The 19,528-nt window shown below is 33.9% G+C and overlaps 1 protein-coding gene across 10 annotated transcripts in view; it reads left to right on the plus strand.

The window, feature by feature from the left end:
* tnr (tenascin R (restrictin, janusin)) overlaps positions 1-19,528 on the plus strand; it is a 238,342-nt gene that overhangs the window by 179,466 nt on the left and 39,348 nt on the right. For 6 of the 10 annotated variants that reach the window (XR_012385660.1, NM_194383.1, XM_073913256.1 and 3 more), the window contains 7 exon segments: positions 437-526; positions 1,134-1,397; positions 4,367-4,633; positions 10,539-10,658; positions 10,748-10,891; positions 14,734-14,853; positions 17,259-17,402. Coding sequence is in view for 8 of the 10 variants with exons in the window: in NM_194383.1 (NP_919364.1) it covers positions 437-526; positions 1,134-1,397; positions 4,367-4,633; positions 10,539-10,658; positions 10,748-10,891; positions 14,734-14,853; positions 17,259-17,402 (1,149 nt within the window). In the remaining 2 variants the exon portion in view is untranslated. 10 annotated transcript variants of the gene reach the window in all.

Consider the following 19,528-nt stretch of genomic DNA (forward strand, 5'->3'; position numbering starts at 1 on the left):
ATAAAATGCTTACCTTTACTACATCCAATCAGCTCGCGGTAGAAAAATAAGCCACGCCCACTGTTTTCTCATTTAATATTCTATTTCTCTATGAACTGCATCACGATATAAAAAAAGCTTCTAGTTCATGCAGACTTGAATTTGTATTTTTTAATCTAAGTTCATTCCTTCTGTTTCTCTTTTAAGTTCGCTGCCATGGTAATGTTTCTTTTTTCCTGAAAAAAGAAATGCAACTGAAAAGAAATTTTCACCTCAGACAGTATAAAGAAGTTCAGACTGTTGCTCCTGATGTGTTGGATTTCTTTGTGAGCTCATTTTAAACGCCCACAAACCTATTTTTATCAAGGCGTTATGTTATTTAAATGTCAACAAACATATTGCTCATATGCAAAAATAAATTTCTGGTTAATAATCTATTTATTGCTCTCTTCTTTAGAACTAATGCCTGGCACTGAGTATGGAATAGGAATTTCAGCTGTACTTGGTGCCAACCAAAGCACCCCAGCAACGATGAATGCCAGAACAGGTATGATTATGGGTTTATGGTTGCCTGATCACCGTAAAGTAACTTTACTTTTAATAACATGGAGTTTGAGTTTCTGCTGCCTACATGCGCAGTTTGTTTGCCAGTAGAATTGATTTACAATTTTTGTGATGGCAAAAAGTTCATGAGAATGGATATTCCCATTTCAAACATTGAAATTGAATTTAATTCAATTCATCTTTATTTTATTGTGCTTTTTACAATGTAGACTGTGTCAACAGTTTTTAGAGTTGAATTTCTTGTCTGCTACTGTAACAGACAAAAAGTGACAGCTATATTTGTTTTACTACATAATTTGTACTGTGCATAGGATATATTTGAATATATTTCATTGTATAATACATAATTATATGATATAATTTAGAGCTCCATCTACATTTTTTTTACTTATATATACTTGACTTAAAAATACATTTTGCCTATGAAAGTTAAAATAAATGTTTTGTTCATTTTAAAAATATATTTTATTGAGCCTCAAAGTAACAAACTATACTTAGCTTATACGTAAAAATATTTTAGCCAGAACTGATTTATTTATATTTATTTGTTATTTAACTGTATGCATGCCTCAACGTTCTCTGTTCTTCAGGTCTGGACGTCCCATTAGATTTGACTGTTACAGCCTCCACCGACAACACCATCACCCTTTTATGGGGCACAGTGCAGGGGCCTATTGATCACTATAGGGTGACTTACACATCATCCAGTGGAGTCACAACTGAGCTCACTGTGCCTAAAGACGTCACCACCACCACACTGACAAGCCTAGAGCCGGGCACCAAATACACAATCACTGTGGCAGCGCAACGAGGCAGGCAGCAGAGCACGGCGGCCACTATCGATGCCTTCACAGGTAATTTGATCTTTTGGGAACTCAAGTACAGCAATCAACTGCCAAGTGTCCAAAGCATTGCCTCATCACCGCCTCATGACACATCACGTCAATTTTGGGCAAAAATCTCTTGTTAATCTCTCTGATAATTGCCTGAGTGTTGCAGTTTGCTGTGCATTTGAGACTTTTGTTTCAGTGTTTTCATTTCTAGTCACTTCCAATCATCAAAATTCAGCCACCCTTCTGTACTTTACTTCAGTGGTTCGAAACCCATTTAACAGCCCATTGAACGGATTTAATGATTTTGCTCATTTTCCTTATGCGGTTTTATGCAATATCTTGTCTTTGTGGTTATCACTCACCTGCTTTTGCATGACATGCCTACAAAAATAAGATTTTATCATCTTTCATCACCATTTTCCACTTTTCTTCATTCACTTTCCATTATTTGCTTGAAATCTGCTGATACGGTCATGTAATTTATTGATAGCTTTATTACAAAGATGCTATATTAAATTTTCAAATAGAATTCTAATTTATTTTTATTATGTATGATATTAATAAGCCTGCCACTGACCTAAAATCTACATCCTAGTCAATTCATTTTGTAAATGTTTTTATCCACACATCTTAGGTTAATTTAAGGCATGTTTATAGCCTATTTAATGAACATGGTAATGGTTAACTCAAACCCAGCCTTCATAAATGAATCTATTTTAATTCATTGTTTTGATCAGAGGAGTATTATAATACAGTATCTAACTTTGATAAATGCTTTAAATGTTTTAGTAATAGTATTAGCTATATTATTTTTCATGTTAAGTCAGATATTGCAAAAAACTACATTTTTATATTTAAATTTATTAAATGGGATAGCCCCTTGAGATGAACCATCTCATTTCTGAGGGCGCCCCTAAGGAGTACATAAATCAGAGTACATCACATCATAACAAACATAGAGCTAAACAATACGAACAAACAAACAAGCAGCTCACGTTACATGAAACACTTTCTACAGTCTAAACCCTAAGCAAACAAAATCATATAATTAAAAGTACAATTTGATAAACAAACAAATTATATATATATATATATATATATATATATATATATATATATATATATATATTTTTTTTTTTTTTTTTTTTTTTTTTCAATATTAATAACATTTACAAGTTATTTCCAAAAAAGAAGATAAATTAGTTCTGAAAAGTCTAAGGGCTCTAATTTAACAATCTAGGCACATGGCATAAAAGCATTAAAAGCATGTCCTAATCCACTTTTGCTATTTAAAAGATGGAAAAATACGGTTTGCGCCGCGATCATAGTTTAACAGGGTTGTGCTTATTCTCTTAATTTTTCTCTTATCTTAATTTAAAAAGTTATAAGTTGGTTTCGAGAATAAATCAATCAGTATCTATTCACATGGCAAACTTTGTAAGTGGAAAAACTTAATGCTTCACTAGCGAGAAAACAGTTAAGCAGAGATTCTGCAGTGTGAGGATACAGAACAAGCCTCCTCCAATCAGCCTCTTTACTTTCTCTTTCTTTTTCTCTTTCATGGATAAGAAAACAATGTTGTATATTCCACTAAAGATATCCATTAGCCTATTTAATTTAGTTTGTTAAGTACAAAGATTTGTTTCAAAACTATTTCTAAATTCAGTTCTAATTTCCAGCAAACAAATAAATGAGCTATAATATTATATTATATATAATTTTTGTAATATTTTAATTCTTTAATTCTTTTTCCTTTGTAAAGATATTTGTGCATTGTTGTACATCCTGTGTATATTAATCAATGTGTAGGCGTTTAAGGCACACAACTAACATGCTCTGCGCTTTAGTTAAAATCAGCTTTTAGCTGGTCTATTGCACAGTCTATTTTAAATATCTCAAAATAGCAACGCGCCTGCAATGCGCATTAACACACCTCTTTTTTAGACCAGCACACCCCTAAGTCCACAAAGTGGCACAAATAAATTTGCTATTTAAACAGATTTAAGAAAACTAAGGTTGCGCTGGTCTGAAAATAGCAACACATCGCGGCAAACACATCTTGCGCCTTATTGTGCTGGGTGTATGATGGGCCCTAAATGTCTTAGTTGATCAAACAAATATCATCTGCGGAGCTTACGTTAAAGCAGACAAAAAAAATTGTATAATATGCAATGATGGTTTCTTTGTGGACATCTTTAAACAAACCAAACCGTATTTAAAGGTTTTAAATTAATATGAGATGTATTATTATAAATAGTATAACACTCTTTATATTGACTGATGTTAAAACATCAATGTTATTTTGTAATTTTGTTTGCAAAATTAAGTTATTTATAATAAATGTATTGTATTTAGAGCTTAGGCTGGGTGTGTTTGCTATAGTCACAACTTGAAAATGGTTCTTACAATTTGAATAGCCCTAGTGGGATTAAAAAGAAAATGAATTTAAATAAATCTCTTTTTACAGCATTTACATGCTGCTGGGGAGGTGTGTTTAATTCAGTATTTTTATAATTAATCCAATAAATTAATGCATTGAAATAAGGTAGCTTCTCATTTTTCATTTAATTTAGTGTCATATTTTGGCAGAATTTCCAGAACCCCCAGGGTGTTTATGAATCTCTTGTTGGGAATTCCTGCTTCACTTTATTACATTTTCCACCTCAAAAAATGACTCTTCACACAATCTGCCTCATGCATTTTGTCACTCACTTGCTTTCCCATGCCACATCATCACGTTTACTTCTGCAATATCAAGATTGTATCATTCTTCATCATCATTCTCATCTCTTCCTTTTTCAAATTCCATCATGTGCCTGATAATCTACAGTCTGGCTGCATCTCTTCTGTAAATATCATCTGATCATCTTATTGCTCTTCATTCTTGTACTCTTCTGTTTTCCTTCCTGAGAGGACGAGTCAATCGGCAGAGAGATCTTTAATCACAGGAGCCAGCTTGCCGTAATATAGTTGTTGTGGTTCAATTCCAGGGTTCCGCCCAATCACACAGCTCTTCTTCTCTGAGGTCTCCTCTGATTCATTGACTGTGGCGTGGAGTTCACCGGCTCCACCTGCTGACGCATTCATCTTGAACTACAGCGCTCAGGACTCCAGCGAGGATTCTGAGATTGCGCTTGATGGGTCGAAAACCAGAATCACCCTCACTGGTCTAATGCCATCCAGGCGCTACACTGTTACATTGGTCACCATGCATGGCAATGTGACTTCAAAGCCAGTTGTAGGCTCAGTCAACACAGGTATTGACACTAATGAATGTCTGGATATTATTTTACATGTATCTGAGGCTGGGAATGTGCTATCAATGTTTGTCAATGTTTTATACAAAATCTTTTTTTCAAAGCATTTTGACATTTACTAAAAAAACTATATATAATTGATATGCATCATTTTTGAGAAGAAATGCAAATATCTATGACCCACGATTTATTCATTTAGTAATAGTGATGTTCTAAAAAGTACTGTGCATATGGCATATTTTAAGTATGTTTATGAAATGTTCTCAATTGACTTTACACATCTTTTACACAGAGTGCAAACATGGCTCTAAATATGATTATCACATTTAACACATTTTACTGAATGTCATGCAAATTGAAAATCTCATGCATAATTGTAATGAAGCATTTCAGAATAATCTGATTCAAGTTTTTTTTTCCATTGAAAAACATACAAGGTGAGACTAAGGCCCAATACCAATTATTTATTTATTTTTTTTATCCCTAGCCTGTCTCCTCGGCCCTTGAAACAGATTGTAAAGGGGAAGGGCTTCAAATTTTACCACAAAAAAACGGGACAGTATTACATAACCTGCACACGTCATCATGTGTCATTGCAATCTCTTGCTTCATATGGGATCGACGATCCCAACTGCTGTAGTTATTCCAGTTGCATTATTGTTTTGGTATTTATCTTAAGGAAATAACTGAAGGCATATATCATGTTATCATAATGATATAATGTGGCAAAAAAATCATAACGCATTTACACCGTGGCCATATTCATCTATGTTCATCATATCTATACTCATCAGACACTGTAAAAAGGTCATTCCAAGCCACTAGACTTTTCTGACAGCGTATTCGAGTGTCATTGAGTGACAGATGTGAAAGTATGTTGTGGGACTGCTATACAGGAGTTATTATTATGGATTTATGGATAGCGAAATTTGGCAGTTTTTATTTTAGAGTTTTTTTAAAAAGCATGACGCAACATGAACGCGGTTATAAATGTATTAAAACATATGCTTGTTTGATGTAAAAATTTGTAGTATTGATAAAAAATACTAATTTGTGCATCTCCTGACTTCCGTGTGCAGCCATGCTGCCGTTGTAACTGGTGTATTCTGGAAAATTTTTGTACCCCTTGGTTTCGAGTGTGGTCTTGTAAAATCTTCGTTTCAGGGGCTCTCTAGTCCTTAGCCCTATGCCTTCAAGCTAAAGAGAATTGGGACACCCCTACACCTTCACGTGAACGTGCAAAACGTAAGGTAACATAAGGTGAAGCGCTAAGCGGTAGAACTGGGACTGGGCCTAAAGTAGTCATTCTTAAAAGTATGGCACTTTCTACTCTCTTAATATTAAGTGAAGTTTATTTATAAACTAATTTTGAGAGGATCCCGTGCTTATGATTGACACAGCTGGCCCGAGTCAAGCTAATGTATGATCCACCAATCAGACTATTTCTAACTTAGTATAAATAACCAAAGCATCTTACTTTAGTCATCTTCATCTTGAAGAATCCCTCTTCCACCCCCCTCTCCTCCTCTTTCTCCTCTATTGGGCAGCACGGCGGCCCATTGGCTAGCACTGTTGCCTTACAGCAAAAATGCCTCCAGTTTGGGTCTTTACACAGCCAGTTGGCATTTCTGTGTGGAGTTCATGTTCTCCCCATGCTCGCGTGGGTTTTCCCCGGGTCCTCCGGTTTCCTCCCACAGTCCAAAACATGAGATATAAGTAAATTGACTAAACCAAATCAGCACCATAGTCAATTCCACCAGCAGCTCACCCTCATAGCAATTCTTAAGCAGCAGGAAAGGGGTTCTCGAGATCTACCTGAGTTCAAAGTTCCCTTTCGCCCTGCAAAAAGGAGGGAGCCCCGGGCTCGAGGATCTTACGAGCTCAGGGCTCTCTTCCAGGACAGCATGCCAAACTCGCTTTATTGTCAATTATCAGCTAAGTGTGAACTCTTCAAATGATCTTTATTGGCATTGCTGTTTTTTTTTTTTTTTACAGAGCCTTTACTACCCATAGAACCTTTTTATTTCACAAAAAATTTTATATATTCTGCATAGTTTTAACAAGAAGGTTATTTGTTGATCCAAAAATGGTTTCCCTATGGCTTGGGGTTCAATTCAAAGTTTCGAATCTGAAATTTCAAAGGTCTGGATTTTTTTTTATAAAACTTGTTTTTAATGAACATGCACATAAATCAATCATTTGAAAAATATTTTTTTTTTAATTAAAGTTAATTGATAAGAAGTTCAAAAGTGGCTAAATGAGAGGTGTCAGTCATTTTTATGAACATAACACAACCATAGGTAGGTCAAAAGTAGCATGGTGTAAAACAATGTTCTCATTCTAATGTGAGAAATGGCACTGTCTGGCACATGTCTGGCGTTTGATATTTGCACTTCACAATTCCTGTCTCATTACAAATCAAATAGAACAGTTTGTTCTTGATTAAAGCAAAAAAGGAATGCATACCTCTCTGTCCAATTATATTTAAAAACTTTTCTTCGTAAACTTTTCTTTTCTGGTAAATTACACCCTCAGAATGCTTTCTGTAATCGCTCGATTACAGAAAACATCATAAGCTGACTGGATGTCATGACAACACTGTTTTTTTTTTCGCCTTGATTAACATATCGCCTTTGGTTTAATTTCGGACCATTAATAAAAAAAAAGTTTAACATACTACTCTCAAAGTAGTAAATCCACATTTTTTATCTTTTACACATAATTAGTGTTCTTGAATATGAAATGGATGTCAGTCCGAATTGAATTTTCCCTGGATCCAGACCCTGCTAACTAGAGAAACCATTTGTTATTATTATTATTATTATTATTATTATTATTATTATTTATTATATTTATTTTATTTTTATTATTTTATCCTAAAATGTAACTTTTATTTTACATTTTATTTAGTTTGATTACACCGTTGTTTGCTTGTTGCTGGTGAAGGATATTTTAAGCTATAAAGCAGTATAGTATCAACAAATCAAGTCAGTTCCATGATCAGTCCAAGTTCATACATCAGTGTCTGTTTTATAAAAATCTCGAGTCATTTGTGATCATGCATGGAACAGGATTTCTCCCATACCTGCTTGATTTATTCATTATGATTCCTGCACACAGCTGCACAGCAGATTTTTCACCCTTTTGTGCCTTAATTAATTCAACAGTGTGTAATCCTCCCCTAATTACTTCCCTCTGAATGTGGAGGTGTCAAGAATAATTCAGTCGTTCTGTCAGTGAAGTGATATTTACAGTTGCCAAAGGAGATATTGTCTCACAGCTATTTCTATACTTCGACATTAACTCGTCAGAGGACCACCTGCGCGGCAGCTCTATTAGTTCAGTAAAAAGTTTCAGCTTTTAGTCGGCTTGATATTATTAATATAATGATGTGATTTGTACATGAGCACTTGAAGTATTTGCACCTGTTGTTGTCTACTGTGTTCTCTAAAGCCTGTTTGCCTAGAAATGTGTTTCCCGCTTTATTTATAAAGCTGTATTTTCACACATTAGCGCTACTTTACATTAACATAAGTGAAAAGAAGGTCACCATATGCTCAACAATATGAAACCGAATAAATGCAGATGGAATGCGCTGGGGAAAGAAAAGTTGTTCTTGGTGCTCTTTGTTCAAAGTCTGAAAATATATTTATTGACTGCTCTGCTGAGTGGAAAATAAATTAAGATATGCATACATGAATAATCACAACTCATTTACTGAGGAATATTTTACCCTGAAAGCATTTAAATGAGGTTGACAACCTGTTTATGAATTGCCATCCATAGTTTATGAATTGAATGCATTAGTCTAATGAATATGGGGAGGTGTGAATGGCTTTCCACTCCTTTTAAAGACTGGCCACTTCAGTAATGGCAGGAGTAAATCAGTTGATTTCCTTCACAATTGCATGAACGCTCCAGAATCACTGTTAGTCTGTTTAAATGATCTCGGATGCTGTCTAACCTTTGCTTTTGTGATGCTAAGAGCTTTTGGGACAGATAAACAAATCATGAAAGTGTCCCTGCTGGACAGTGGCGAACAATAACAATGCAAATGTTCTAGCGAAGAGTGTCGTGTGTCTAGCATACTCAAAACTCCTGCTGCACTCTTGAGACCGCTGAAAAATAAAAAGAGGAAATAAATGACATGAGAGAAAGAAAAAAAATGAAATATATTCACTATTTCATGGATTTCAAGTCACAGGAGGCACACTAATATAATGCAGATGATGTCTATTAACAATTTATTACTATTAAATCCGTCATATAATAAAAAAAAACAATAATTTGTAATCAATAATATAATATATTAAGATCTAAACAGAAAAACAAAAGGAAGCCTAACTTTTTTTTACATGCAGTAGTTGCTTTATAGCAAGAATTTGAGATCACATAATGAAATTATTCATTCTTATTTTATGTCACTAACCACATTATTGGAGACTTTTGGTCTTATAATAAGTTAATCATAATGACCACTCAATGTTCCTGATGTTACTGTACATTAAAACTATACAGTTTGGAGTCAGTAATATATTTATATAGTAATATATATATATATATATATATATATATATATATATATATATATATATATATATATATATAGTGGTGGATTTTCAGTCCATAATATTGTAGTGATATTACTGTAAACTTAGTAACTAAATCATTTTGACTAAGGTATGTCTACAAATAAAAGAGTACTGCTGACGATATTAACAAATTTTGCCATCTGAATAAACATAAACAAAGAACACTGATCACACACTTACCAAATCCGTAGACACAGGTCAATCAACATGAACTAGAACCGTGTCTTTATTCAAAAGGTGGCGAGTGGCAAATCCAGATTTCACCATTTCCAAATTCAAAAAGCTCTCGGGCAAAAAATGTTCCTTAAAAACATATTTTTGTTGCATGTTAGTGACCCATGTCTCTAAACAATTCTTCTACTACTTGTTTGAGTTACGGTTGTCAACACAATGTGGCATCTCACTGTAATTTCATCTCACATCTCACTTTGTCTTCGAAGCTATACTGTATCATGCATATTAATAAAGACGTTCACAATAGAGTGTGCTGATTGGTTTGAACCAAGTCTTTCTCTTGAATTAATGAACAGATATGCTCCAATCTTCATGTTGGAATTTACACAATGATCTCATCGCAGTGATGTTGCTTCAGAACTTCTTTTTAAACCAGAAGAATTTGCTCTAAACAACGCAAAAACAACCAATTTTCCCTTTTTTGTGAAATAGATGTGTCCTCATAGCATTTTTAGCAACATGGGACATAGATATGACTGTCAACATCTCAAAAAATCTGTTTTTGGTAAAACTTTAAAATAAGGGTGAATCAGTAAATGTTTATGCGTTACAGGTTTTTCACAGTGTTTGTTCATGTTAGTTATCATTAGTTGATGAAAGTACAGTTGTTCATTGTTAATTCATGTTAACTCATTGTGTGTTAACTCATGTATGTATAAATTTGGATTTTGATTAGGCATTAGTAAAAGTTGAACTATGATTAATAAATGATGTTTAACTATCGTTCATGCTTAGTTCATGTTAGTAAATACATGAACTAATAAAAAATTGTAAAGTGTGACCAAATGTTCTTAATTCTCAATGCTCGTTTTCTAACTTTTATTTATAAACAGACCTACCAAAAAATCCCCTTAAGGAAGCATTACTAAAGAAGACATTTTCTAGAGAAATAGACCTGGTAAATAATTGATTCCTCCATTCAGAGGCATTGAAATTCGAAAGCCGATTCCAACATTTGTAAATAATTCAAAATGAATTGACTATTATTTAACAGCCCGTTTTTTGAGCCAGGCTTTTAACCGGTGTTAAGAAATAAACTTTATTTTCTCACCCATGTCCACTTTTCTCTCATGCTGCAGGAATGGATCCTCCTAGAGACATCACTGTGCTGTATGTCACTGAAGAATCTGTAACCATAACATGGATTCAACCCCTCGCTCTCTTTGATTACTACAGAATGTCTTACCAATCATCTAAAGGTACTTTCACTAGGGTATAGTTAAGGTATGTCTAATAAAAAAAAAATCTGACTAACAAGTCAGCATTACTGTTTGTAATTGTTCCACAGGAAGGATGGACAGTGTGGTGATTGACAACGACATTAATAACTATACCCTAACCAGCCTCCATCCAGCAACAGAGTATGAAATCAAGCTGAACGCAGTGAGAGGAAGCCAAGAGAGCAAGGTCATCACCACTACCGTATTCACAGGTATTTCCGTCCTCGCTCAATTACTCAGACACACTGATCATACCTGTGCAAAGACCAGTATTCTAACTTACCCTAGGAAAATGTGTTTCGTTCCTCACAGCCTCATTCGTCAAAGTACTTTGATTTGATAGAAATATGGATGACAGTGTGAGGAATGATGCACATCATTTACCATGTGATGAGTGCCATCTCTCACCCTGTGCGTTTCGCCCGTCCTCTGGGAGGCTGCCAACCATCTCGCTGAAGTGAAATGAAATTTTACTAATGGAATCAGTGATCGACAGGGATGCTCACCTGCCATTGTATTTGAACAGCACCACATGCCGGTGACAGGCAGCTAGTGCTATGAGTAAAATGTGTCTTGTTCAGTAATAGTCTGATGTCAATTTTTTGATAAAGTTAATGTTCTTACTCACGTGAACCGGCTAGTAGAAACATGACTAGATATTTTCACTGCCCAGATGGACAAAATGTTGCGATTTTGTGCTTTAATTTACCGTACTCGCTTAATCGTTGCTGTAATACTGTCCATGATGATAAATAGTATTTAATAATGTTAAAGTTAAGCAATAATATATGTTTGGAAGTGCATTTATAAATGAGAAAAATCTAATTTACTGGATTTATTAGGTATGAGTTTGACTTAAACATTGATATTTGTTTAATTTTATAAAGGTCTGGTAAAATTCCTTCCAAATTTATTTTTTTTTTTCTCCAGTTTTTCTATTGGCTTTTATTCATGAAAATAAAACATTTAGCTCTTTTGAACGGGATAGTTTACTCAAAACGGAAAATTTACTCACTGTTTACTCCAATCGATATGTGTTTCTTTATTGTATTGAATACTAAGAAAGATATTTTAAAGAAAGCTGTAACCATTTATTTCCACAGAAGGAAAAACAAATACTATGGAAGCCAGGTAGTTGCAAGTTTCCAGACTTCAAGATACAATGCTCAGCATAATTGAGTTCACCTTATTTTGAAAATGAATATTTGTTTTAGTTTAGTTTTAGTTTAGTTATTTTAGTCTCCAAACATATTTAGAAATTTAAAGATAATATATTTAAATTCAAGCTAAATGTTGAAAAAAAAATTACAACCCACAAATTTTTACCAAAAACAAATCTTTTTTTTTTTTTGTTTCTCTTGATTTTTTTCTCTTTTTTAAAATTTGTATTCAATATTTTTCTATTACATAAGAATTTGGGTGTACTAGTTTTTGGAACATTATCGTAAGTTACAGTGTTTTGTTAGATAAGCTCCAGATTTGCCTTCAGTACTGACTAATCTAATGTATATGCACAAATATAATATTGCATAGCTTCCTATTAAAATTATATGAGTTTAAAAGATAGATTTGTGAGGGGTGTACTTACAGTGTATATGCTGAGCACTGTATCTTCTTTTGTGTTTAACAGAAGAAAGAAAGACAAACAGGGTGAATAAATCATAATATATTGCAAATCACAGATATATAATATTTAAAGGTACTGAATGTAAGTTTTTGACCATAATATGTTTGCAGATATGTAAGAAACATGCCAAGTAAACATTCTTGTTGATCTGAAAATCTATGCTAAAGTCAGTTATTCTGCTTTGAAAATGTGCGTTATGTGCCGGACTGGCTGTCTTTGTTTTGGTTTTTTAACCCTGCCAATGCCAGTTTAGCCAATTATATTTCAGCACCTCGAGTTGCCTTTTTTCATTCATTCAGTTAGACAGGCTCTCATAGTGTGCGTCCATAACCAAAATGCGACCTTCGATGGACAGTACTAGACTCTGTCATGAGACGCAGATTCAGAGATCCACATGAGGTTATTAATTAGTAAACAATATAAATATCCAGCAAAGTGGTAAGGTTTATAATTAATTAATACAAATTAAACCTCTTTAACATTATTAAATGCACATGCTGAATCACTCATATGTGTGCAGTCACAATTCTAAAGTTCAATTTCAAATGATGTATTTTATTTTCAAGATCTGAGGTGAGCTATCTGCTGCTGCTTTCAATAGTCTCGCAATAAATGTCATGTAAAATGCCATTCAATCTCGCATTATTAACATTTAACACTGAATAAAGAACATGAGGTGTACCTGAAGTGATCAATGTCAGTTTTATGTTGTTTAGCTGCAAGATACTTAAGCCGTTTGTAAAGTATAACTTTCAGGAGTTGGTTAGAACAAAAACTTCTTTTAATATGGAAAATATTCCTTCCATCGCGTACGATTGCTTTTATTTAGAACATGACTTAAAACAGTCTTTAGGCTCAATAGTCAGGCTTGCTCCTGTTGGTGTTGTCAATCTGGCAACCTGCACTTGGGTGTGTTTTAAAACAGGAGTGCAATACTTAGTTTAACCATTGGGTGTCAATCTTACATACTGCACCTTTAAAAATAAAAATAGTATATGGAATCTAAAATATAAAGTCTAATAAAAAAAATGTAAGTAGTTCATGTAACAGATAAATACATATGCATTAGTGAAAGAGACCCTGTATAAATAATGCCTAGTGAACCTTTCATATTATTATAATGTTAAAGGCTTAGAACGGAATAGTGCTTTAGATGTACATTGAGATATTTAATTTACCGACTCAACAGGCAAATCTCCTTTTTTCCAGATGTGCCTTATATCACTGGAATGAATTAATTAGTCTATGTCTCAAGTCTCAGAAGTTAACTAATTAGTCATATCATTTCATGCAGTATAATAGAACACACAGAAGCTGGCCTTTGCTTATAGACTGCTGACTTGCTTAATAACTAGGCAGGTTTGTCTATACATCAGAGCTAAGCTACACTCCGCATTGCAACTTAAAGCCTGACAGCTTTGTTCAAAGCTTATAAAAATATGACAGGCAAACAATCTCAAGCTGCCCGTGTTGACAACAATCTTGCCAATGCTACAACAATGCAAAGTGACAAGCTGGCTCTTGTTCTAAATAATGCATCTTTTGGAAACAGCTTATTATTAATAGGATATAGCAAGCAGTCTAGCTCATTTCAGCTCTTACGTAAAGGGTGACAAGAGGGGTTGATGAAACATGATGGATCTGGTTCATGGTTGTGTTCTGGTTCACAGCTCTGCCTAATGACCGAGTGAAGATCATCGAGTTCGCGTTCATTGCATAAGGCGAAACTGATATTCTCCTCCTAGCCTGTCAGCGCAGGGGCATGTCAAGACGTGGTAAAGCAGAAAGAGAGGAAGGTGTGAAGTGGAATCGGGGGATTTCGCGTCTGAACTGCTGTCAGGCGGCGGAGATCTGCTACTCTGAAAGGTTGTGAAAGAGCCTACAATTTCTTGGAACAGAGTCAATGGTGCCTAATGGGAGGGTCAGCGCTCTACAGCTGTAGAAGCGATATGGCTATTGCCAGAGAGGCTGGCAGAACACAAATGCGTGTGGGATCGGATAATGTGCGATTATGGTCCACCGACCTCATCTAAGAGGACATACGCCACAAATAGTAGACTGAGTTTTCTCCTGTCTGAATAAAAAGGAAAGGCCATCTGTGAAAGTCGCAGCACGGATAGAGGATTACGAAGAACAACATTTGTCATTACTCACTCTCATGGAAATGCTATTGAGAATGAGCTCTGCACACATTTGACTGTCTAATTTCCCCCTCGATGTCGGCTAATTAAGGAAATTGTGATCTTCTCCAGCCAGATAATCACAACAAATTAGTTCCGAGCTGCCGAGGTGCTCTATTTTTAAATTGGCGGCGAATATCGTTTGCACAGGGAAGAGAAAAAAAAAAGGGCGAAGATGAGACTGCTGCCAATTACCTTGGCTGAGCTTATCTCAAACTGTCTGTCTGTAATCCTCTGTTCCTCACAGCTATGGACATGCCAGCGGAGCTCACTGCACTGAACGTTACACCCCAAGGGGCTCTGCTGCGCTGGAACCCCCCAGCTTCCAGTGTTGATAACTACGTGCTCACTGTCACCCGGAACCAAGGTATGTGGAAACCTGATCAAGGGAAACCCCACATTTCACACATGATAAAAATAGCAGTCATAAACACTCAGGCCATGTTTTCACTTAGTACGACATGTGTTTTCAGTGATTCAATCACAAGTGGTCAGCTGAGACACATTACTGTTTCTATGTGGTACTAACATGCGGTCAAATGTGTCTCTTGTGACCACTTGTGTCCCTTCCTTCTTGGGAAGTGCACAATTCAATACATAAGTACTATTGAATGAATTCACTCATGCTATGTGGCTTGCAAATGAATGTGGATCTGCAAAAGGATATGGATGGGCATTGATCATGTTTTAGATCAGTTATGTGGTCTTTTGATTCTGTTTAAATGCATTCAGCTGCATGAGCACTTGCAAATTTGGTCGAATCTAGTCAAAAAAATTGGTCAAGTCTAGACAAGCTCAAAGCATTTAAACCTCATTTACACTGACTGAACTGCAACCGTCCATGTATCGCCAGTAAACGCAAATGTAACGTAATACCAGCTTTAAAAATGTCTTAAATGAAAGTTAACTTTTTAAATAGGCAAATATAATCTGCTTTGCTGTTTCAGGTCTGTGAGCTGCATGAAAAACAATGCAGATATGCAAATGAGCCTCACTAAGTGGCAATAATAAAACGCAATTAACCATATAATCATGCATAGTTAGGATAGCTAATTAAATTGGCTTATCAACTTTTAAATAGGTAGAAGACAAAATGTTTTTATTGCTTGTTTTGTTTTTGATTCTTTACATCGCTGATGCTTGGCCTCACCATACAGCATTTTTTTCTCCAAATGCGTCTGTTAGAAGCTAGTCAGAGTAGGGGCATCCCAATGTGGGCAAGTTATTTAGCGTCCCTAAAAATCATCAGTCAATAAATGCCACTAATAAAATAAATTGCATAATTAAACAGAATCTATTAAAAGGATCTCACCTACAGTGAGGATGAATATGGTTTGTGTGGACCTGTTTGTTTTGTGAAGTATAATAATGTGTTCTAAGTGCATGAAACCATCCGAGAATTATAATTAGAATGCAAAATTGTCATTATGCAGGGGATTAAATAATATAATTTAAATAAATAAATAATAGATAGATTAGTAAATAAATAAATAGTTAGTTTAATAGTTTCTCATTCTCTGTCACCAAAAATTCATATTTCACACCAGAATCAGAATCAGAAAGAGCGTTATTGCCAGGCATGTTCACACATACGAGGAATTTGCTTTCGTGACAGAACTTCAACAGTACAACAGAATTACCATGACAGGACAAACAACAGATAATAAATATATTTTAAAAATAGAAGTAAGTAGTAAATGCAAATATACAAATTGACAAGTGTATGTACAGGTATATTACTATATACAGTGTTATATGTGCTGCTGTTGAGTGCAAATGGCCATGTAAAGTATGTTGTTAAATAAATAAATGTATATGTGTATACAAAGTAGTGATGTTTGTTCCACAATTACTATCATAAAGTGTTCATAAGATGGATTGCCTGAGGAAAGAAACCAAGTACCAATGGCTGTTGACTTAGTAATTTTATGATTTTAAACATTTCATGTGTTTGTTTGTTTTTGCTTTAAAATGCTAAACCACAAATCTTTTATTATCATGGAAACTTAAACAATAAAATATCTGGCGCATGTTGCATTTTTAGAGAAGGTTCATGAGAAGAAATTAATTTAGCAATTTTCCATGGCTATTCTTACTCCTATTAGGCACTTGGCAAATATTCACATTTTGCTTGCTTAGTTTATAGGGGGGAAAGCTGTAAAAAAAATAAATAAAAATAAAAATTGTAGAATGCATTAACAGTAAAATTCTCATATTATTCACTCAGTCATTTTGCTTAAAAAAAACTTTAACAATCCATTTTTTAAATAAACAAGTCTAAGCCTCTATTTTACCCCTTTTGTTTTTAATGTTTTAGAACACATTTTTCCCCGAAACACTTGTATTGTACAAGTACTTAGGAGCAAAAAGCAATATGTTGAGGAAAATTTAGAAAAAAGTGGTAAAATGAGTCAAACAATAAAATTCTCATATTATTTACTCAGTCATATTGGTTAAAATAAACTTTAACAGTCGACTTTTAAAATAAACAAGTCTCTAAGCCTCCACTTTTTTTTCATTATTTTGAACATATTGCTTTTTTCCTAAGTACTTATAGTATATAAGTACTTGGGGAGGCAAAAAGCTATATGGTGAGAATAATTAAGAAAAAAATGTAAAAAAGGATCAAACAGCAACATTCTCATAATATTTACTCAGACCAGTCATATTGTTTAAAATAAACTTAAACAATCAATTTTTTAAATAAACAACTCTCCAAGAATATTTGCAAGCAAACATGTGCACTAATTGATTCTCTTCTCTTGCTTCCAGTTACAGCAGACACCTTCTTAGTGGAGGGTAACAAGCAGGAGTATCAGCTGAGTCAGCTCATCCCCAGCACCACCTACTCAGTGGCCCTTTATGCCACCAAAGGTCCTCTCACCAGCGGCACGGTCATCTCCAACTTTGTCACACGTAAGTGCTTCATCTCTGTTCAGTGTGTTCTAATTACAGGAGGGCTTGAGGAGGTCGAGGCCCTCTAGATCCTGTTATACCCCACTAAATATCTCAAAAACAGGCCTGGTTTGACGGGAAAGCAGAGTTCTGGCAAAGAAGCAGAGCAGTAAAGTGAAACAGTATCTTTCTTTAACATCTTCATCTCAATCAGACTTAAAACCTTCAAACAGACACATCAGATATTTATTAAATATGTCCTGGAGGATAAGACATTACTCCCATGAATAACTAACGTTTCTGATGTTAAACGTTACCTTTCAACAGGGCCACAAAGGGGTTTGTGTAAATGTTTGGAGAAGCATAAAAATAAATATTTTATCAATGATTTTGTTGGTGAAATAAATATAAATACAGTTCTATTTTAAAGGTTTGAATAAAATAAAGCGCATTTGAATAAAAGCAAATAATAAATAGAAACTAGATTAAAATTGTAGATATATAATAATAGTTATAAAATAATCAATGTGCATAAATAAACATTAATAATGGATTAGAATCTGAAAAATGTACAACCATGAAAAACATACAAAATATATAAATGTCAGTATATATTCCAATTTTCTATTCCCTGTGATTATTTTTTTTGAAAATATGATATATTACAATTCAAAAGCACTATAATTTAGATTTAAAAAAAGAATCAAGATCACATTAGTTTTATCGAAAGACCTTTATAATGATCATAATAGCCATTATTAATGATTGAGCACCAATAATAATTTTTTTAATAGAACAACAAATCAGCGTATATAAATAATATTTGATCATGTGTCACTGAAGTAATGATGTGGAAAATTCAGCTGTACCATATAAGAATTAAATTACAATTAATAGAAAAATATTACAATTACATTTAACAACAAATATATTTACATAGAAAGCATATATATTTTTACAGTTTTTTATGGATTTAAGAAAAAACTGAAAAATTACATTTTTTGCTTGTTCAAACTACTTATTTTAAATAAGCTGAAACAACACAATTCTTGAGATTTTATTGGGAAAACTTAATTTTTTCATTTTCAATCCACATAAATTTGTTGAAAGTGTTAAATTAACTTAATGAATTAATTTGTGTTTGAACAACATGAATGAATTGTGTGGAACCCTGCATTTTTTTACAGTGTAAGTAATGTCATGGTAATTTCAAATGTATAGACTCTTACAGATCAAGAGACAAAGTATTACAAGGTTTACTTCCAAAATAGTTTTTAGCAAGCAAGATTTTTTTGCTTACCCCATTGGCAGATTATTTTGCTTGTTTTAAGGAAAACTCACTTAATATTGGCATATTATTTCTAAAAACAAGACAAAATGTTTTGCTTGCCTAGAAAATGCTTGTTGATATAAGATTTTTTAGATATTTGAACTTCAAAGAAATCTAAGTAAGAAAAGCATTTTTTGCAGTGCAGGAACACCAGTTGCTGCAGAGTGCGACACACAGGCTAACCAGACACCAGGTTTTATCTTCTTTCCCCTGCTTAAAGGCCTACTTCATCACAGTTGACACCCAGTTTTCTTTAGAGCTTTAGATTTAAGAGCCAGGATTTACACTTATTGAATGCATATGTGTAAAAGCAGATGACCACTTTCTAAATGACCCTAATTGTAATATTTGTTTTTGTATCATCTCTAGGAAAGCATATGTTTCTTAATATATGATGTTTCTCGTAAGAAAGAGAAGTTGTACACTATATAAATCAATGTTTTAATAATAATAAAAATGAATCACTATAAAATGATAATCTAACAACATAATAACTAAACAGTTTATGATTAATATATTACAAACATTTATATTGTTATTTTGTCTCAGTACTTTTGTGAGCAACTATACTGATTCTTTTTTAATTTTAGAATGGGGGTTCCTCACACAATAATTATTGTATTTGGTGGTCTGTGGTATCTAAATCTTTGAACCGCCCTGATATAGCTAATAGTTTAGTAGCCAGTGTAGTAGAAGGAACCATTGAAGTTAAAAGTGACATATTTATTTGCATCTGTGTAAAAGAATTCCAGAAGCTGCGACGTAAATTGCTATGGAGTGGCAGGATAACTATCAAATCCTAATATTTTTTACCTAA

The sequence above is a fragment of the Danio rerio genome, chromosome 2 (assembly GCF_049306965.1).
Source record: "Danio rerio strain Tuebingen ecotype United States chromosome 2, GRCz12tu, whole genome shotgun sequence".
NCBI lineage: Eukaryota > Metazoa > Chordata > Actinopteri > Cypriniformes > Danionidae > Danio > Danio rerio.